General features: G+C 38.4%; 1 protein-coding gene across 1 annotated transcript in view; it reads left to right on the top strand.

The window, feature by feature from the left end:
• The window catches only part of PRMT9 (protein arginine methyltransferase 9), a 30,633-nt gene continuing 14,867 nt past the window's right edge, over positions 1-15,766 (top strand). The window contains exons 1-8 of the mRNA XM_068542592.1: positions 1-383; positions 2,833-2,981; positions 5,045-5,281; positions 5,808-5,975; positions 8,285-8,387; positions 10,099-10,205; positions 11,712-11,904; positions 13,756-13,939. Coding sequence (XP_068398693.1) covers positions 174-383; positions 2,833-2,981; positions 5,045-5,281; positions 5,808-5,975; positions 8,285-8,387; positions 10,099-10,205; positions 11,712-11,904; positions 13,756-13,939 — 1,351 coding nt within the window. The 5' untranslated portion in view covers positions 1-173. The remainder of the gene's footprint in view (positions 384-2,832; positions 2,982-5,044; positions 5,282-5,807; positions 5,976-8,284; positions 8,388-10,098; positions 10,206-11,711; positions 11,905-13,755; positions 13,940-15,766) is intronic.

The following is a 15,766-nucleotide window of genomic DNA, read 5'->3' as shown; positions in this document are numbered from 1 at the left end:
GCCTGGCAGAGGTGGGAGCGCTTGCAGTCTTAGGGGAATAGGTTTCCTGTTCCGGTTCTCGGGCTCTGGTTAGTCACGTGGAAGTGTGAGCACCTAGATGGTTTGCGCCTTCCGTTAACCAAAGCATCTTCCCTTTAGTGATATAAGCGCAGATTTCGGCCGGTGACTCTGCCATGCCGAACTTGCGGCCCAGGCCCCGCCGGGGCGCCGGACGGGGCGCCGGGGCAGCCGGGCGGGGCGCCGGGGCAGCCGGGCGGGACGAGCTGGTGTCGCGGTCCTTGCAGAGCGCAGAGCACTGCCTGGGCGCCCAGGACTTCGGCACCGCCTATGCCCACTACCTCCTCGTGCTCAGCCTGGCGCCGGAGCTGAAAGACGATGTGAAGGTGAGGAGGGCCCTTGTTTCTCTCGCTTGCAGGCAGATGGATCCTGTGTTCTCGTATAAATAAATGAATACATAAATAAATTGGAGGGGGGTACTATGAGTGCTTGGTGGTGGTTATTAATGTTTACTGTTCACCCTTGACTCTTCTTTTGTTCGTAACCACAACCAGCGTATCAGGAAATATTGTCTGCTGCACCATCGAAATATATATCCAGAATCGTATCCCTTCGTACCACCTTCTCTTTTACTACCCTGATTCAAGCTTCAGTCATCTCCTTCTGACTTTTGCAATAGGCTCAGGCTCGAAACTAGGCTTTCTCCTGCAACCTACCGCAACACATCCAGTACGAGCTTTTCATAATAAAAGCCAGATGATGTCATTTCTCTATTTCAAAACTTCCATTTCATTCAAAATTCCGAAGGTTATATTGCCTGAGGCCTCAGGTGATCTTCTGCCACCTCCTATATCTAATTCTAGCAAGTCCCTGCCCCAGGATCTTTGCACTTGTCTCTACTGTTACGTGGAACGAATGTTGAATTAAGTTTGGAATTAGCCTAAAGTAATCACTTGATGATGCATTCTTTACGTTTCAGTTATTGGATTATTTGTGACAGTTATTCTGTTGAAATGCTGTACATTTTTTTTCAAGTTGTTTTAGAATCTAAATTTCAAAAAGTGATTTAACTTAATTTTGCATTCAACTTTCAGCCTGAAGCTACTTTGCTTTATTTCACCCAGGGTTTCTCAACCTCAGTACTATTCACATTTTGGATGGTATCTTCGTTGTGGAAAGCTGTCTTGTGCATTGTAGAATGTTTAGCAGCACCCCTGACTTCTACCCAGTAGATGTCAGTAACATATAGACATTTAAATTTCAGGATCAGCTGACCTCAGGGAGGAGAACGTGTTATGCTGAGATACAGTTTGCTCTTTTAGGTAGGCAGAAGTAGAATAATGGATCAATCCAAGTGCTTTTTCCTCAGTTCTTTGTTCGTTAGTTTCCTCTTTCGTAAAACAGGGAAAATATCTTTTTTTATATTTAGTGTGTATTAAAAGTATTATCTAAAGTTTGTATTTCTTTGCCTGGTAGGGTTCAGTAGGGTTAAGTAACTAGCTCTGTTTCCTGCAGAACAGAGTCCCATATTTCTTTGCAGGGTCCTCTGCGAAAGACCTATCTCTTTAGTCTTATTTCCTTCTACTCCCCATCCTCACACCTCAGCCACACCAAGTTGCTTACCTGTAAATTCCCTGATCCATTTAATATAATCTGTGTTTTTTCCCCTCACATCCTAGAGTCTTCTTCCTTTCCTTGTCTCTCTAGTAAAATCCATCAAAATTCAGTTTCAGGTATAAACTCTTCTGTATAAAATATGTGAAGATGATGTAAAATGTGTTCCTGACTAACGCCTTCTCTCTTTGCCCTGGGTTGCAGTGTGGAGAATGTTTGGCGGAGGTGTAATTGGAGCTAGGGTGACAGTGGGAAGACTCTTCCTGTAGTCCAGCAAGTGGTTACAAGGACCACGTTGTAACAGTGCGGGGGAGACGAGGTGACAGATTTAACTATAATGAGAGAGAATTGGCTGGGTTTCAAATTAATTGTACTGGAGTTAAGGTAGCATTCTAACGTGACTTCTTATTCTGAGGTTGGGAGGTACCTTAACCTTATATCCTGTGTGAGAGGAATATGATGGGTTCAGTTTAGAACATTTTGAATTTTTTCAAAATTGTATGTTATATTTCTCTCTATGAGGCCTCTCTGAGGATAGGAACAGGATTTATGTTATGTTGTTCATTGGTATTCTTTGCACACCATCAGGAAATACTTGGGTTGAGCTGAATTTGAGATGGCTGAGGGTCCCTGGTTGAGATGACCAATAGGGAGTGGTAACTACGGGTCTGAGGTTCAGGAGAGAGGGTCTCAATTGGAGATGTGGATGTAGCATCCATCAACACCTAGGTGATAGTTAATGCACTGGGGATGCATGAGAAAAGAGAAGACGGTCAAGGAAGTACCGCTAAAACATAGGAGCCCACAAAAAAGAGGTTGGTGGAGAATATGATATGGCAGCCAAGTATGGAGAGATTTTGCAGAGGGGTCAAACTGTCTTAATTCTGCATGTTACTGCCGTGTAGGTGGTAAAATTTATGCATTTACGCATTTGTTTATTTAGCAACAGGGCCTATTAAAGCTAAATTAAACTTAAGGTGATTTTCAGTTATAGCTAAGTTTTATTTTCTGTGGAATCTTTAACCAGTGTTGAATATTTTTTCATCTTTTTTTTTTTTTAATGGCTGCGCCATGCGGCTTGTGGGATCTTAGTTCTCTGACCAGGGATTGAACCGTGCCCTCAGCAGTGAAAGCTCGGAGTCCTAACCACTAGACTGCCAGGGAATTCCCTCTTTCATCATTTATGTTACTGACTAATTTACTGTTTTCTCTTTTGTAAAGGAAACTTTTCAGTATACGCTCTTCAGATGGGCTGAAGAACTTGATGCACTCAGTCGAACACAAGACCTACTTGGTTGCTATGAGCAAGCCTTGGAACTGTTTCCTGACGATGAAGTGATTTGCAATAGTATGGGGGAACATCTCTTCAGGTATGTAGTGGTTTCAGTATTACTAGTTAAGGATTATTCTGCATCAGTCCAGATTGGATAAATTGTCGTACACTAATTCGAACACGGGAAGTTTAATATAAACAATTATTAATTATAACAGGGGATCAGAGTAATGAAGGGTTGACTAGTAAGAAGAGAACTGAAAAGAATATAGGAATAGCAGATATAATATGTAATAATGTTACATCTTATACTACATAATAGCCACTGCCCCTGGGGCTGAGATAGAGCATCCAAGGAAGAGTTCCTCTCACTGGGCTGAGATCCAGACCTTGTTGGAGAGGACATAGCCCTCATTCACAGGATGGCAGAGAAGTCCCTGTGGTCCCTTGCCAGGGAATTTGTTGTAAATCTGTTCTCTGGAACTTCCTGGAAATTTGCTGTTTCCTTTTGTAAGAGTGCCGTTCCCTGTTTGGGTTCCAGAATGTCTTTTTTGCTTAAACCATACCCAAAATGAATAGTCCGATTCATTCTTTAAAATTGGCAGAATGCTTAGAGGTGCTTGTGAAGAGGTATGAGTGTAAAAGGGTTCTACTAGCTTAGTTCTCTTCAGTGTGTGGACCACACACTGGTGTGAGCCACAGATTACCAGTCAATGACAGAGAAGTATAAAAATTGTGAGTAATCAGTTAGAAATGTATGTAGCAGTTTGACATTGCTGTAAATCCAAGCATGTGGTCAGGGAACTCCCTTGTTGAGGAGAGCTTGGACCACTCTGCTGCTGAAGTCTGGTGTGGGAGTTGCACACTAACTAATCATGTGCAGTGCAAGTGTGTTGGTCTACAGATGCTTAGATATTTTAAAAGGAAAGGGAGTTCCTTATCAATAGATAGTTTAAGAAACACTTTTCCGGATGGTTTGACAGTTTTCTCCCCGTCTTTTATTATTGATTTGCTCACATCTAATTTAGTAGTAGTTTTTTGGGTGACTCACCTTTAACTTTTTTCCTTAGACACAATGCCTCTCTTTTTGCAGTCATATTTATTTGGTTTCTTTTGTATTTAATTAAAATATATAATAATAACAAGTGCGACTGGTGTAAACTGGTCTGGCAGCAAATACAACTGACTCTTTTTTTTAAATTTAGACTTATTTATTTACTTATTTTTTACTGAAATATAGTTGACTTACAATATTATATTACTTTCGGGTATACAACATAGTGATTCTGCATTTTTATAGATTATGCTCAATATAAAGTTAATATAAAATATTAATTAACTATATTCCCTGTGCTGTGCATTACATTGTTGTGTCTTATTTATTTTATTTTTTTAATAGATCTTTATTGGAGTATAATTGCTTCACAGTACTGTGTTAGTTTCTGTTGTACATCAAAGTGAATCAGCCACATGCATACACGTCCCCATATCCCCTCGCTCTTGCGTCTCCCTCCCACCCTGCCTATCCCACCCCTCTAGGTGGTCACAAAGCACCGAGCTGATCTCCCTGTGCTATGCGGCTGCTTCCCACTAGCTAGCTATTTTACATTCGGTAGTGTATGTATGTCGATGCTACTCTAACTTCGCCCCAGCTTCCCCCTCCCAAGTGGGGGAAGCTTGTGTCTCAAGTCCATTCTCTTATGTCTACATCTTTATTCCTGCCCTACAACTGACTGTTGATGACCATTCAACTCAATTGCTGAGGGAAAAGGTATGCAGGCACAGCAAAGAGGCACCTCTTAGCCATAGGCGTTAATATCTTTTACAGAGGGAGTGCTTTTTAGAAACCACTGGTGTTCTAGAAAGTTGTTTAAATGGAGGATGACTAGGAGAGCCTCTACTCTACCATAGTAAAGTAGTAATTCATAGTTGGTTAGTTGTTAGTGTCCTGGAATGCATACATATAAAAGGGATGCCGAAAGGCGAGAAGTGAATGAGAATTGCAGTCCTCACAGAAGGCTTCCCAAGGAGATGGTGCTTGGGTTGGGTAGGATTTGGGGTGCTGGTGAGGGGGTTCTCAGGCCAGATGGGTGGCACGAACAAAGGCACTGTAATGGATAGTATATAGTTGAGTATTTTGTCTGTTACTTTTTACTCTAGAATGGGCTTTAGAGATGAAGCAGCTGGGTATTTTCGTAAAGCAATGAAGCTAAACCCGGATTTCAGTGACGCAAAGGAGAATTTTTATCGTGTTGCAAACTGGTTGGTGGAACGCTGGCACTTTATCATGCTTAATGACACCAGAAGGAATACGATTTATAATGCAGCAATCCAAAAGGCGGTTTGTTTGGGCTCCAAAAGTGTTTTGGACATTGGAGCAGGAACTGGAATACTAAGGTTTGTTGGAATTGTGTTTTAATTATGTATACATATAAACTAATGTAAATTAAGGATTTTACCAAATATGGAAACTTTAACAGCAGAATTTAAAAATAGAGTTTAATTTATTTCTCATCATCTTGTTATGATTATTCATGGAACTATTATTATTGTATTTTTCACTATAACTTTTACTTAATTAAGAACTCGACATAACCACCGAGAAAAATTTGGGGTTATCATTTAAATTTTAAATACTGAATTTTAAGAGTGCTTTTTACATTAACATTCTGGTTGAATCTAGTTGTTTAAAGTCTATTATCATTCTGCATGCCAGTTGTGTTTTAATAAGGTGAATGTCATGATTTATTGTATGATTTATTGCTTGACAAGAATATTAGTTCATTTTTTAAAATGCAGAACGAATAATGGTTGTGTTAAAAAATAAAAGGAAAACCTCATGTTTAAGTATTATAATTCCACTAAAATTTGAAAAATTACAGTAGATTATTTTTTCTTGATGGAACACTTTTTCCTCTTGTAGCATGTTTGCTAAAAAAGCTGGAGCGCACTTGGTGTATGCCTGTGAGTTATCCAAGACCATGTATGAACTTGCCTGTGATGTAGTGGCAGCAAACGAGATGGAAGCAGGGATCAAACTCTTACATATGAAGTCGCTTGACATAGAAATTCCAAAACACATTCCTGAAAGGTATTATGATATGAACTAATTTTACTGTTTATAATCCACTGTTTTTTTTAAAAAAAATTAAGATATTCACATTTCTAGCTTCTAGTCCAACAAAAATGCTAAAACCCTTATATTGTAAAGATGCAGATATAGGATAGTTCAGCATAAGATGGATTTTCATAGTAAGGTCATATTCTTGATAAAAAAGATTTAAAAATCTTGAGAAAAATTTGTGGCAGGGGATTTAATACATAAACTTCAGCTTTAGCAAGTTACTTTACCTTTGTTAATTTCAGTGTTCTAGTTGTCCTTCTGTGTGGTCAATAACTATTTAAAAATTGTACTTAAAAATAATGCGTGAGTAGATGAAGCTTGATGGACTTAATCACACTTGGTGTTAATATCCCTGGCTAAAATGAAGGACAGGCTTTGGCTTTGGAAGCGTCAGCTGTCAATGTATTTTGACTTGGGCCCTTCAGATGCTTTGAATATTATCTTATAAGTCTTAGCTTTTTAGTATGTTATTTCACCTTGATCCATATCACAAGGGGATGGAATTTTAGAGCTAGAGGGGATTTAAAAATCATCTGGTCCAGTACACTATCATTTTAGATACAGAGTTTTCTCTGAGTAGCACTTGCTTTACTACCTCTCCTGGGTAGTCTATCTTTTCATCTTACTTAAATTCAGTTTACACTGAAACAGGGCTTTTTTATACCCTGTCGTCATTGGGACTATGATTTTAAAGTCTTTTTCCATATATGTATGATAATATTTATATTTACATAATAGTTATGCTTTTCAGTGGTCTCTACGTGCGTTCTCATGAAAGAAGTCCTGTTAGATTGTTGAGGCAGATATTATACCATTTTATAGAAATAAACGGTGTCCTTAATTGTCTTAGTCTGCTCAGACTGCTATTAACAAAATACCAGACCAGGTAGCTTAAACTACAGACATTTATTTTCTCACAGCTCTGGAGGCTAGAAGTCCATAATCATGGGTGCTGGCAAATTTGGTTTCTGATGGGAGCTCTCTTCCTAGCTTTGCAGATGGCCTTCCTGTGCGTCCGTACATGGCCTGTCCTCTGTGCATGTGAGGAGAGAGGGACCACTGCTGTCTCCTCCACTTTTGTAAGGACGCACGCCCTATCAGATTAGGACTTCACCCTTATGACCTCACTGAACCTTAATTACCTCATAAGAATCCTATCTCCAAGTATAGTCACACTAGGAGTTAGGGCTTCAGCGTGAATTTTGGTGGTACACAATTCAGTCCATAGCATGAATCAAAGTTATGTTAATTTAATCTACATTTTTGTCACAGATGGTGTTGTAGAAGGATCTATTGGCTTTGAATTAAGAGATATGGTTCAGTAATAATAATAATAATTTATTTTGACCTTGAGCAAATCTAGAGACTTGAAGATATTGGAATAGATGATTTGAGATACCTTCCATGTTCTAAATATTTGCAATCATAAATATTGAAAATTTTGTGAATATATATGATACTGGGCTTAGGCACTGTAGGAGATACCAAAGTTGTTTCTGTCCTTAAGGCACCTACAGTCTAGATAGGAAGATAAGGAATATTCATGAAAATATCTTTATCTTCTAATTACACAAATGAACGATACTGGCACTAAGTAGTAAAGAGGTTCAGAGAAGGGAGAAATTTTTTTGGTGTGTCTTTGAGTGAAATTTTCTAGAAAGAAGGAATGGACAGAAGATCAGAGCTCTGTGGATTAGGCTTTCGTGAAAACTCACAGGTGTGGGTAAAGCAAGAGAAGTAACAGGAGAGGGACACTCAGTGTGTAGAGGTAAACGCAGCAGAGGTAGAGGAAGGATTTTGAGGGGCAGGCCTCCTCACCTGCACTAAATGTTATTTACAGATCAAGGAAAATTAGAACCAATAAAGAGTATTCATTTCGGTAAGTCGGGGAGTCACTGATGATAGAGAGTATTTTTATAGAGTGTTGGGGATAGAAGTCCAGTTACTCAGAGTTAAGGAGGGGGACTGGTAAAGGTAATGGGTATGAACCACTCCTTAGGATTTAGGCAATGAAAGAATAATCCAAGAGGCAGGGGGTCAAGTGAAGGTCATGTTCTCCCACTACTGTCCCCGCCAGGAAGCTGCCAGTGGAGAACAGAGGAGCCTGAATCTTCCTCAAGATTCAAGGGTAGATATTAAACACAAAATGTATTAGAAAATTTTACATATGAACTGTTTCTATAATATGCTCTTCCTTTCTGCTCTCAGCTTTGACATCTTTTATATAAATAGCATGATATTTTACTTACATATATTTTTAAAAAATCATTCTATAGAGTGTCCCTAGTTGTAACAGAAACTGTCGATGCAGGTTTATTTGGAGAAGGAATTGTGGAGAGTTTGATTCATGCATGGGAGCATTTACTTTTGCAGCCAAAGGTAAGCAGCATGAAAACACTTACATTTGATTAAGAATTCATTATTCAGTAGATAATTTATTGAGCCCCTAGCATAATTGCAAATCAGTATGAGATACATCCCACTCTTGAGGTGCATACTGTACTGTTGGAACGAAATCAGTGTGAAAAAACATTTAATAACATAGTGCAGTGTATACTTGTGTGCCCAAATGGTGTATATAGGCAAAAAACACTCCAGGACAGAATTCTTAGGAATTGAGATTACGTTACGAAGGGATTGACTCTGGAATTCTTGAGTAGGGTTGAGAATGGGAAGTACTTTCAGTCTCACAGCCTTCACTGCTTGTATTTTTTGGCAGATTATCAAAAGGGAATATAGTGATAACTGGCGTGGTATGGTTTTAAGGTACCAGTTGGACCCAGGCTACTGCTTGGACGGGACTGATTCTTACAATTGCCAAGTTATATTTTGCATTGAAATCCTCTACTGTGGCCCAGTAAATTGTAGATTTGGTTTGTATATATGTATTATGAATGAAAGGATTTTAACATTTAATAAGAATTTAATACTTACAGAAAATGATTTGGATTTAAAATAGCTAATGAAAGGTTGAAGAGCAGTTTGTTTTTCCAGTTAGGTAATGGTGATTTTGGCCTGTCAGTTAAAGTCATACTGAATAGTCTTTTGTTGTATGCAGACTTCGAGATTTCTAGCTCCCCGCCTCCCTCCCTCCCTTCCTTCCTATTTGTACTGAAAAAAAAAAAAAAATGTATATACACACACACACACATATATATGTGTGTATGTATATATGATATATATACATATACATATATATAGCAATGAAAATAAAAGAAACTTTTTAAAGGGAAAAAAACCCCTTAACCTGCTTATCTTTTTTTTTTTTAATGAACTTCTGTCTCTCCCATGATGCGTACTTTATTTTTTAAAATTTATTTATTTTAATTTATTTATTTTGGCTGCATTGGGTCTTCATTGCGCGCGCGGGCTTTCTCTAGTGGCAGCAAGTGTGGGCTACTCTTTGCTGCGGTGCGCGGGCTTCTCATCGCGGTGGCTTCTCTTGTTGCGGAGCACGGGCTCTAGGCGCACGGGCTTCAGTAGCTGTGGCACGTGGGCTCAGTAGTTGTGGCTCTCGGGTTCTAGAGCGCAGGCTCAGTAGTTGTGGCGCACGGGCTTAGTTGCTCCGTGGCATGTGGGATCTTCCAGGACCAGGGCTCGAACCCGTGTCCTCTGCATTGGCAGGCGGATTCTTAACCACTGTGCCACCAGGGAAGTCCTGCTTATCTTAATTATTGTTTTTTTAAGTTTTTTTCTGATAAATTTTCATAGCTTGCCATCATACACACATTTTTTTAAAAAAATTTATTTATTTATTTATTTATTTTTGGCTGTGTTGGGTCTTCGTTTCTGTGCGAGGGCTTTCTCTAGTTGCAGCGAGCGGGGGCCACTCTTCATCGCGGTGCGCGGGCCTCTCACTGTCACGGCCTCTCTTATTGCGGAGCACAGGCTCCAGATGTGCAGGCTCAGTAGTTGTGGCTCACGGGCCTAGGTGCTCCGCGGCATGTGGGATCTTCCCAGACCAGGGCTCGAACCCGTGTCCCCCGCATTGGCAGGCGGACTCTCAACCACTGCGCCACCAGGGAAGCCCCCGACACACATATTTTGACATAAATATAACAGAATATAATTTTTATTGTTATATTTTTAGACCAAAGGTGAAAATGGTAATTGTGAAAAATATGGGAAAGTTATACCGGCAAGTGCTGTTATATTTGGGATGGCAGTAGAATGTGCAGAGATAAGAAGACATCATAGGTAGGTGATTTTTTAAATAGTAAATATTAAAAAATAGTAATTTTAAGGCATAGACTGTACTTCAGAGGTTATTTAGTAGACATTTATTTGGATGAGAATGTGTAGTTTTCTGACCTTTAAATTCATGATGTTTATTCCAGTCTTAATTTTCTTTTTGCTTTTTTTAAACTTTCTTTGAAAATAGAACTCTAGGATTAAAATCAGCTTTCAGTTTCCTAGTGGAAAATTAATTTTGATACAACTTAGTATCCTTTTGATGTGTGATACATTCATGAGAAAAATACTAAGTTAAGACTGATTTTAGAGAAAGTGAAGTAAAAATTTCCAATGTGAAAATAATTTTATTTCTCCCATTTATTTCTTCTTAATAACTATTGATATTATAATGTTTTCTGTTTGGGTGGGATGAAATTTTAGGATCTTTCTACCCTTGAGATTCTGAGATTTATCAAGTGTGATACAGGTGAAAAATTATTTTAGTTATAGAAGTTTCTTGGTTACATTTTTTTCTCGAACATTAATGAATTTTTTTATTTTGCTGAAATATGGATCCATATTTTTTTGGAACTTTTTAAGGAGGCCCTCCATCTGATAACTTGATAGTGTTAAGTGTAACATAGTTACATGTTAAGAAATACTAATGAGTAAAAGAAGAAAATAAAAATCATCCCAAAACCTCACTAGTAGGTAACTACTGCTCATACTTGTATGAATACACCACAGTGCATTCCTCCATTTTGCTGGTGATGGACATTTAGGTTATATCCAGTTTCGGAAGTATTGGAAATAGCACAGCTATAAACATTCTTGAACATTCTTTTGGTGGTGGTATGTATGAATTTCTGTTGGCTATGTTCCTAAAAGTGCAAATGTCAGACACTCTGAGGTTCCCATATTAAGAGTGAATCTAGAATAGTCATGTTCAGCTTGAGCAGGAACTACAAAAGTCTTCCAGAGTGGTCTTGTTAATTTTCTATTCCTACCAATAGTGTATGAAACTATTCTTACAACACTTATTTTCCCCATTCTGGTGGTTGTGTAGTATGGCTTTAACTTCATTTCCCTGGTGACTAACTTTTCATATGCTTATTGGTCATTTGGATATGTTCTTTTGTACAGTGTCTAAGACTTTTGCCTATTTTTGTGTTTCTTTTATTGTGGGAATTTAAAAATATATTTTGGATATTTGCCCTTTGTTGAGTAATGTAGTATAAATCTCTTTTCTTACTCAGTGGCTTGCCTTTTTACTTTCTTCCTGGGTATCTTTTGATGAGCAGAGTTCTTAATTTTAATGTACACTTATTTATCATTTGTTTTCCTTTATAGTTAGTGATTGTGTTTATAATTGTGTTTAAGAAACCTTTGTCTATGAAGCTTTATTGCATTTTTATATTTATTTTTGCTGGATTCAATATTAGATGGTGTTACTTGATTCTTAAAAAAAAAAACAAACAAAAAACCAAACCTGTCTTTCTTCTTTTCCTCTCTTATTCCTCCTCTTACCAGGGTGGGTATTAAGGACATTGCTGGGATCTGTTTGCCAGCCAGTGTGAAATTTCAGAGTCCAGCTTATTCTTCTGTAGATGCTGAAGAAACAATTGAACCTTACACAACCGAAAAGATGAGTCGAGTTCCTGGAGGATATTTGGCTTTGACAGAGTGCTTTGAAATTATGACAGTAAATTTCAACAATCTTCAGGTAAAAATAAAAGTTCAGTTACTGTTTTTTTTTTTAATATATATAAATTTATTTATTTATTTATTTATATTTTTGGCTGCGTTGGGTTTTCGTTGCTGTGCGGGGGCTTTCTCTAGTTGTGGCGAGCGGGGGCTACTCTTCCTTGCGGTGTGAGGGCTTCTCATTGCGGTGGCTTCTCTTGTTGTGGAGCACAGGCTCCAGGTGCATGGGCTTCAGTAGTTGTGGCTCGCGGGCTGTAGAGCGCAGGCTCAGTAGTTGTGGCGCACGGGCTTAGTTGCTCCGCAACATGTGGGATCTTTCCGGACCAGGGCTTGAACCTGTGTCCCCTGCATTGGCAAGCGGATTCTTAACCATTGCGCCACCAGGGAAGCCCCAGTTACTATTTTTAAGCATTAAATTTCATGCATTATTTTAAATAGTTAATACATAGAACAGTCTTATTTTATGAGTTTGCATGGGATTCCACTGACTATATGTAAAGAAAATGATAAAACGGTAACCAGAATTCCCTCCTGAAATTATTTACTTACTTTAAATACAGAGAAAAAAATCCCTAAGGTTTTTGGGAATGTACAGTGTGCCTGGTGCTTTCGTGGGTATTCTTAGGTGGCTCTTAAAACAGTGTTGCAATACAGTTATAATTATCCTGTGCTATACAGAGGAAGGAGCTATAGCTTACATTAATTCCCCCCAAATATGAATGTAGGGGCAGGAGTTACAACCTAGGTCTTCTGACTCTTCTCTGTGTCATCGTGTCATTTCAAATTAGCAGTATTCCTTGAAATGAAACGTAATTCAACCTTCTAGGTTGTATGTGACCAGCCATCTTGGCTTGCCAGGACTGAGGGGTTCCCCAGAGACAGTCTTGGGCAAACCAGGACAAGTTGCTGTCACCCTGGTGTGTCTGTGTGGGTGGTGGAGGGGTGCACTGCACAAAGAAAGAGCCCAAGGAAATTGAGAAAGGTTACATTGAGTCCTTCTCTGGAGATCTTCACGTAAGGTTAAATGTTTAAGTACATTAAGCTTTTGAGATGAAACTTGCCTGCGTACAGAAGACTTTGTGAGGGTCATTTTAGCCTAAGATCTTTGTAATTTAATGAAAGCTTTCCCCTATTAACTGTTACTAGGTTTTTTGTTTGTTTTTTGTTTTTTGAGGTGGTATGGAGCTAAATTAACACTTTGGCATTGATCACTGTGGCTGAGCTTCACGAGCATTTCTTTTCTGATGTAACAGCCTTCCAATGGGGAACAGTACGATCATAGCTGCTGAGTACTCCAAAGCTATCCTTTTCTTATTTTAATTTTTCTTTGCCACACGCACACGAAAACACCTTATTAAGACTTTAATTTTGAAAATAATATCTGCGTGTTTAACATTTTCAAGTAATACAGTAGAAAGGAAGAAGAAAAAGTATATTTCTTCCTTTTTAAAATCTAGGCCCTTCTTTCTCCAGGTCACCAGTTGAAATACATCTTTTCAGACTTGCTCTTCTAATCTTCTACACACACACACACACACACACACACACACACACTTTTTTAAAACAAAATAATCCTTATTGCTTTGCCACTCGCTACCTTCATTCAACACTGTGTCCTGGACTTCTTTCTACATCAGTAATGTGTGTCTGCCTCATTGTCTGTAATAGCTGTATGGTACTCACTACCATATACCATATATCAGAGCTTCCCATCCAGCATGCCTTAAATGGTTGTAGGTGTGCCAAGATACTGATCCCCTAAGGGCGCTGGGCAGGACTGAGAACTTACAGAAATGGGAATTGATATGATATTGGGGCAAGTATATAATGAATGTCTAAAATCCTCTTATTCCTTTAACATTTTTGTCAGGAATTAAAAAGTCTTGCAACTAAAAAACCTGATAAAATTGGTATCCCTGTTATTAAAGAAGGCATACTCGATGCTATTGTGGTTTGGTTTGTACTCCAGCTTGATGATGAACACAGTTTATCCACAAGTCCTAGTGAGGAAACATGCTGGGAACAGGCTGTCTACCCCGTACATGACCTTGCAGGTATATCTTGTCTAATTTTTGTTGTTGTTGTTTTTTAAAACTTTTTGTTTTAATCCTCTAAGCATTTGAGTCAGTGTCAGAAAATTCACTATGAATATGAAGTTACCAGTCAAGAGAGATTGGTTAAATCTTTCAGAATTTTCTTTTTCTTTTTTAAAAGTAGTTTTAAATAATTAATATATGTGGTTAAGAAGAGAGACTAAAATTGACATGTACACACTGCTATATTTAAAATAGATAATCAACAGGACCTACTGTATAGCACAAGGAACTCTGCTCAATACTCTGTAATAACCTAAATGGGAAAAGAATTTGAAAAAGAACTAGATACATGTATATGTATAAATGAATCTCTCTGCTGTACACCTGAAACTAACAGCATTGTTAATCAACTATATTCCAATATTAAAAAAAAAAAAAGACTAAAACACAACTCTGCTGCATACCACTCAAAAATATCTATCATTAAATCATTTCTTCAGCTCTGATTACTCTAGTTGTCAGTAAATAAGAGAAATGCTAGTCCATTTCTTACGGAACACAGCGGAAGAGTACTGCTTTTAGTGCAGGAGTTCTTACCACTTACAGAATCTGATAGCATCTGTGGAGCCCCAGGTCCTAGAAATATGCACACTCATAGAAGTGCAGAATTTTGCAGTTTAGAGATCATGAATCCATGGACTTACTTAGGGATGTCCTATGTTAAAGATACTTTTTGTATAGAATTTTTTTACTAGCAATTTTATGGGTTTCAATATAGTTTACAGCAGTCGGATTACATAGAAGAATTCTACCTTTTTAAAACTGGAAGGTAATAAATATTTACTACTGTGTAGTCTCTTAATCAAGGATCTAATTTGGCAAGGTCATTAAGTCATGGAATCAATATAGTATTGTGGCCAGTGTGGGTTTTGGAGTCAGTCAGGTAGATTTGAAATTGGGTCTTGGCTACTTACTGACTTCCTGGCTGGCCTTGCTGGTTATTTCTTAGAGCTTTTGTTATGTGATGTATAAAAATGGGATGACGCTTGGAATTCCTTGGTGGTCCAGTGGTTAGGACTCTGCGCTTTCACTGCCTAGGGCCCGGGTTCAGTCCCTGGTTGGGGAACTAAGATCCTGCAAGCTGTGCGGCGTGGCCAAAAACAAAAAAACAAAAAAGGGAGGGTGCTGCCTATGTTGCAGGATTGTTATAGGAATTATGAGACAAACTAGGTGTAAAATGCCTACCATAGTGACTGGCACTCAATAAATAGCACCTTAAAGTTTTGTTTATTTATTCTAACTCCCTTTCAGTAACTTAGATGGTATTTTTTTTAAAAAGTCCTTCTTTGGGAAAGGATATTTTAAATGTGTAAACACAAGAATAGCAACTTGTATTTCCAACTGGCTCTATGGCCAATAAGAAGGAATTGCAATTATACTTTTACACTTTAAAGTTTTACCACGTGTGAAAGCTCATGGATAAGAGCATGATACAGTCTTTATTGTAGGACTCAGTCCTTCCTTATATTTTCAAATTCCTAAACATGCAAGAATATCTAAGTACTTACAGTGAAGAGATATTACTGACAAGGTGCTACTGAATGCTGCCTTGTTCTTTTGGAAATTTCTCTTAGAGAAAAGAACGTCCCTTTAAGCTAAAGTGAGGTTTGGTGCTGATCCCTGAATTTCATCTATCTTTGTTATTGTTGGCTTCATTACCAAAGATTGAGAGTCCCCTGTAGTCCTTCCCCCACTGTCCAATTTGGGGACATTGGTGGTACCTAGTGATTACAGTGAAAGCACTCTAATACTGATAGGTAAGGTCCAATAATGAGCTCTTGAATC

This window comes from Eschrichtius robustus, chromosome 4 (genome assembly GCF_028021215.1).
Source record: "Eschrichtius robustus isolate mEscRob2 chromosome 4, mEscRob2.pri, whole genome shotgun sequence".
NCBI classification, from domain to species: Eukaryota; Metazoa; Chordata; class Mammalia; order Artiodactyla; family Eschrichtiidae; genus Eschrichtius; species Eschrichtius robustus.
The sequence above is the reverse complement of the archived record's forward strand: the minus strand, read 5'-3'. Positions and strand labels throughout refer to the sequence as shown.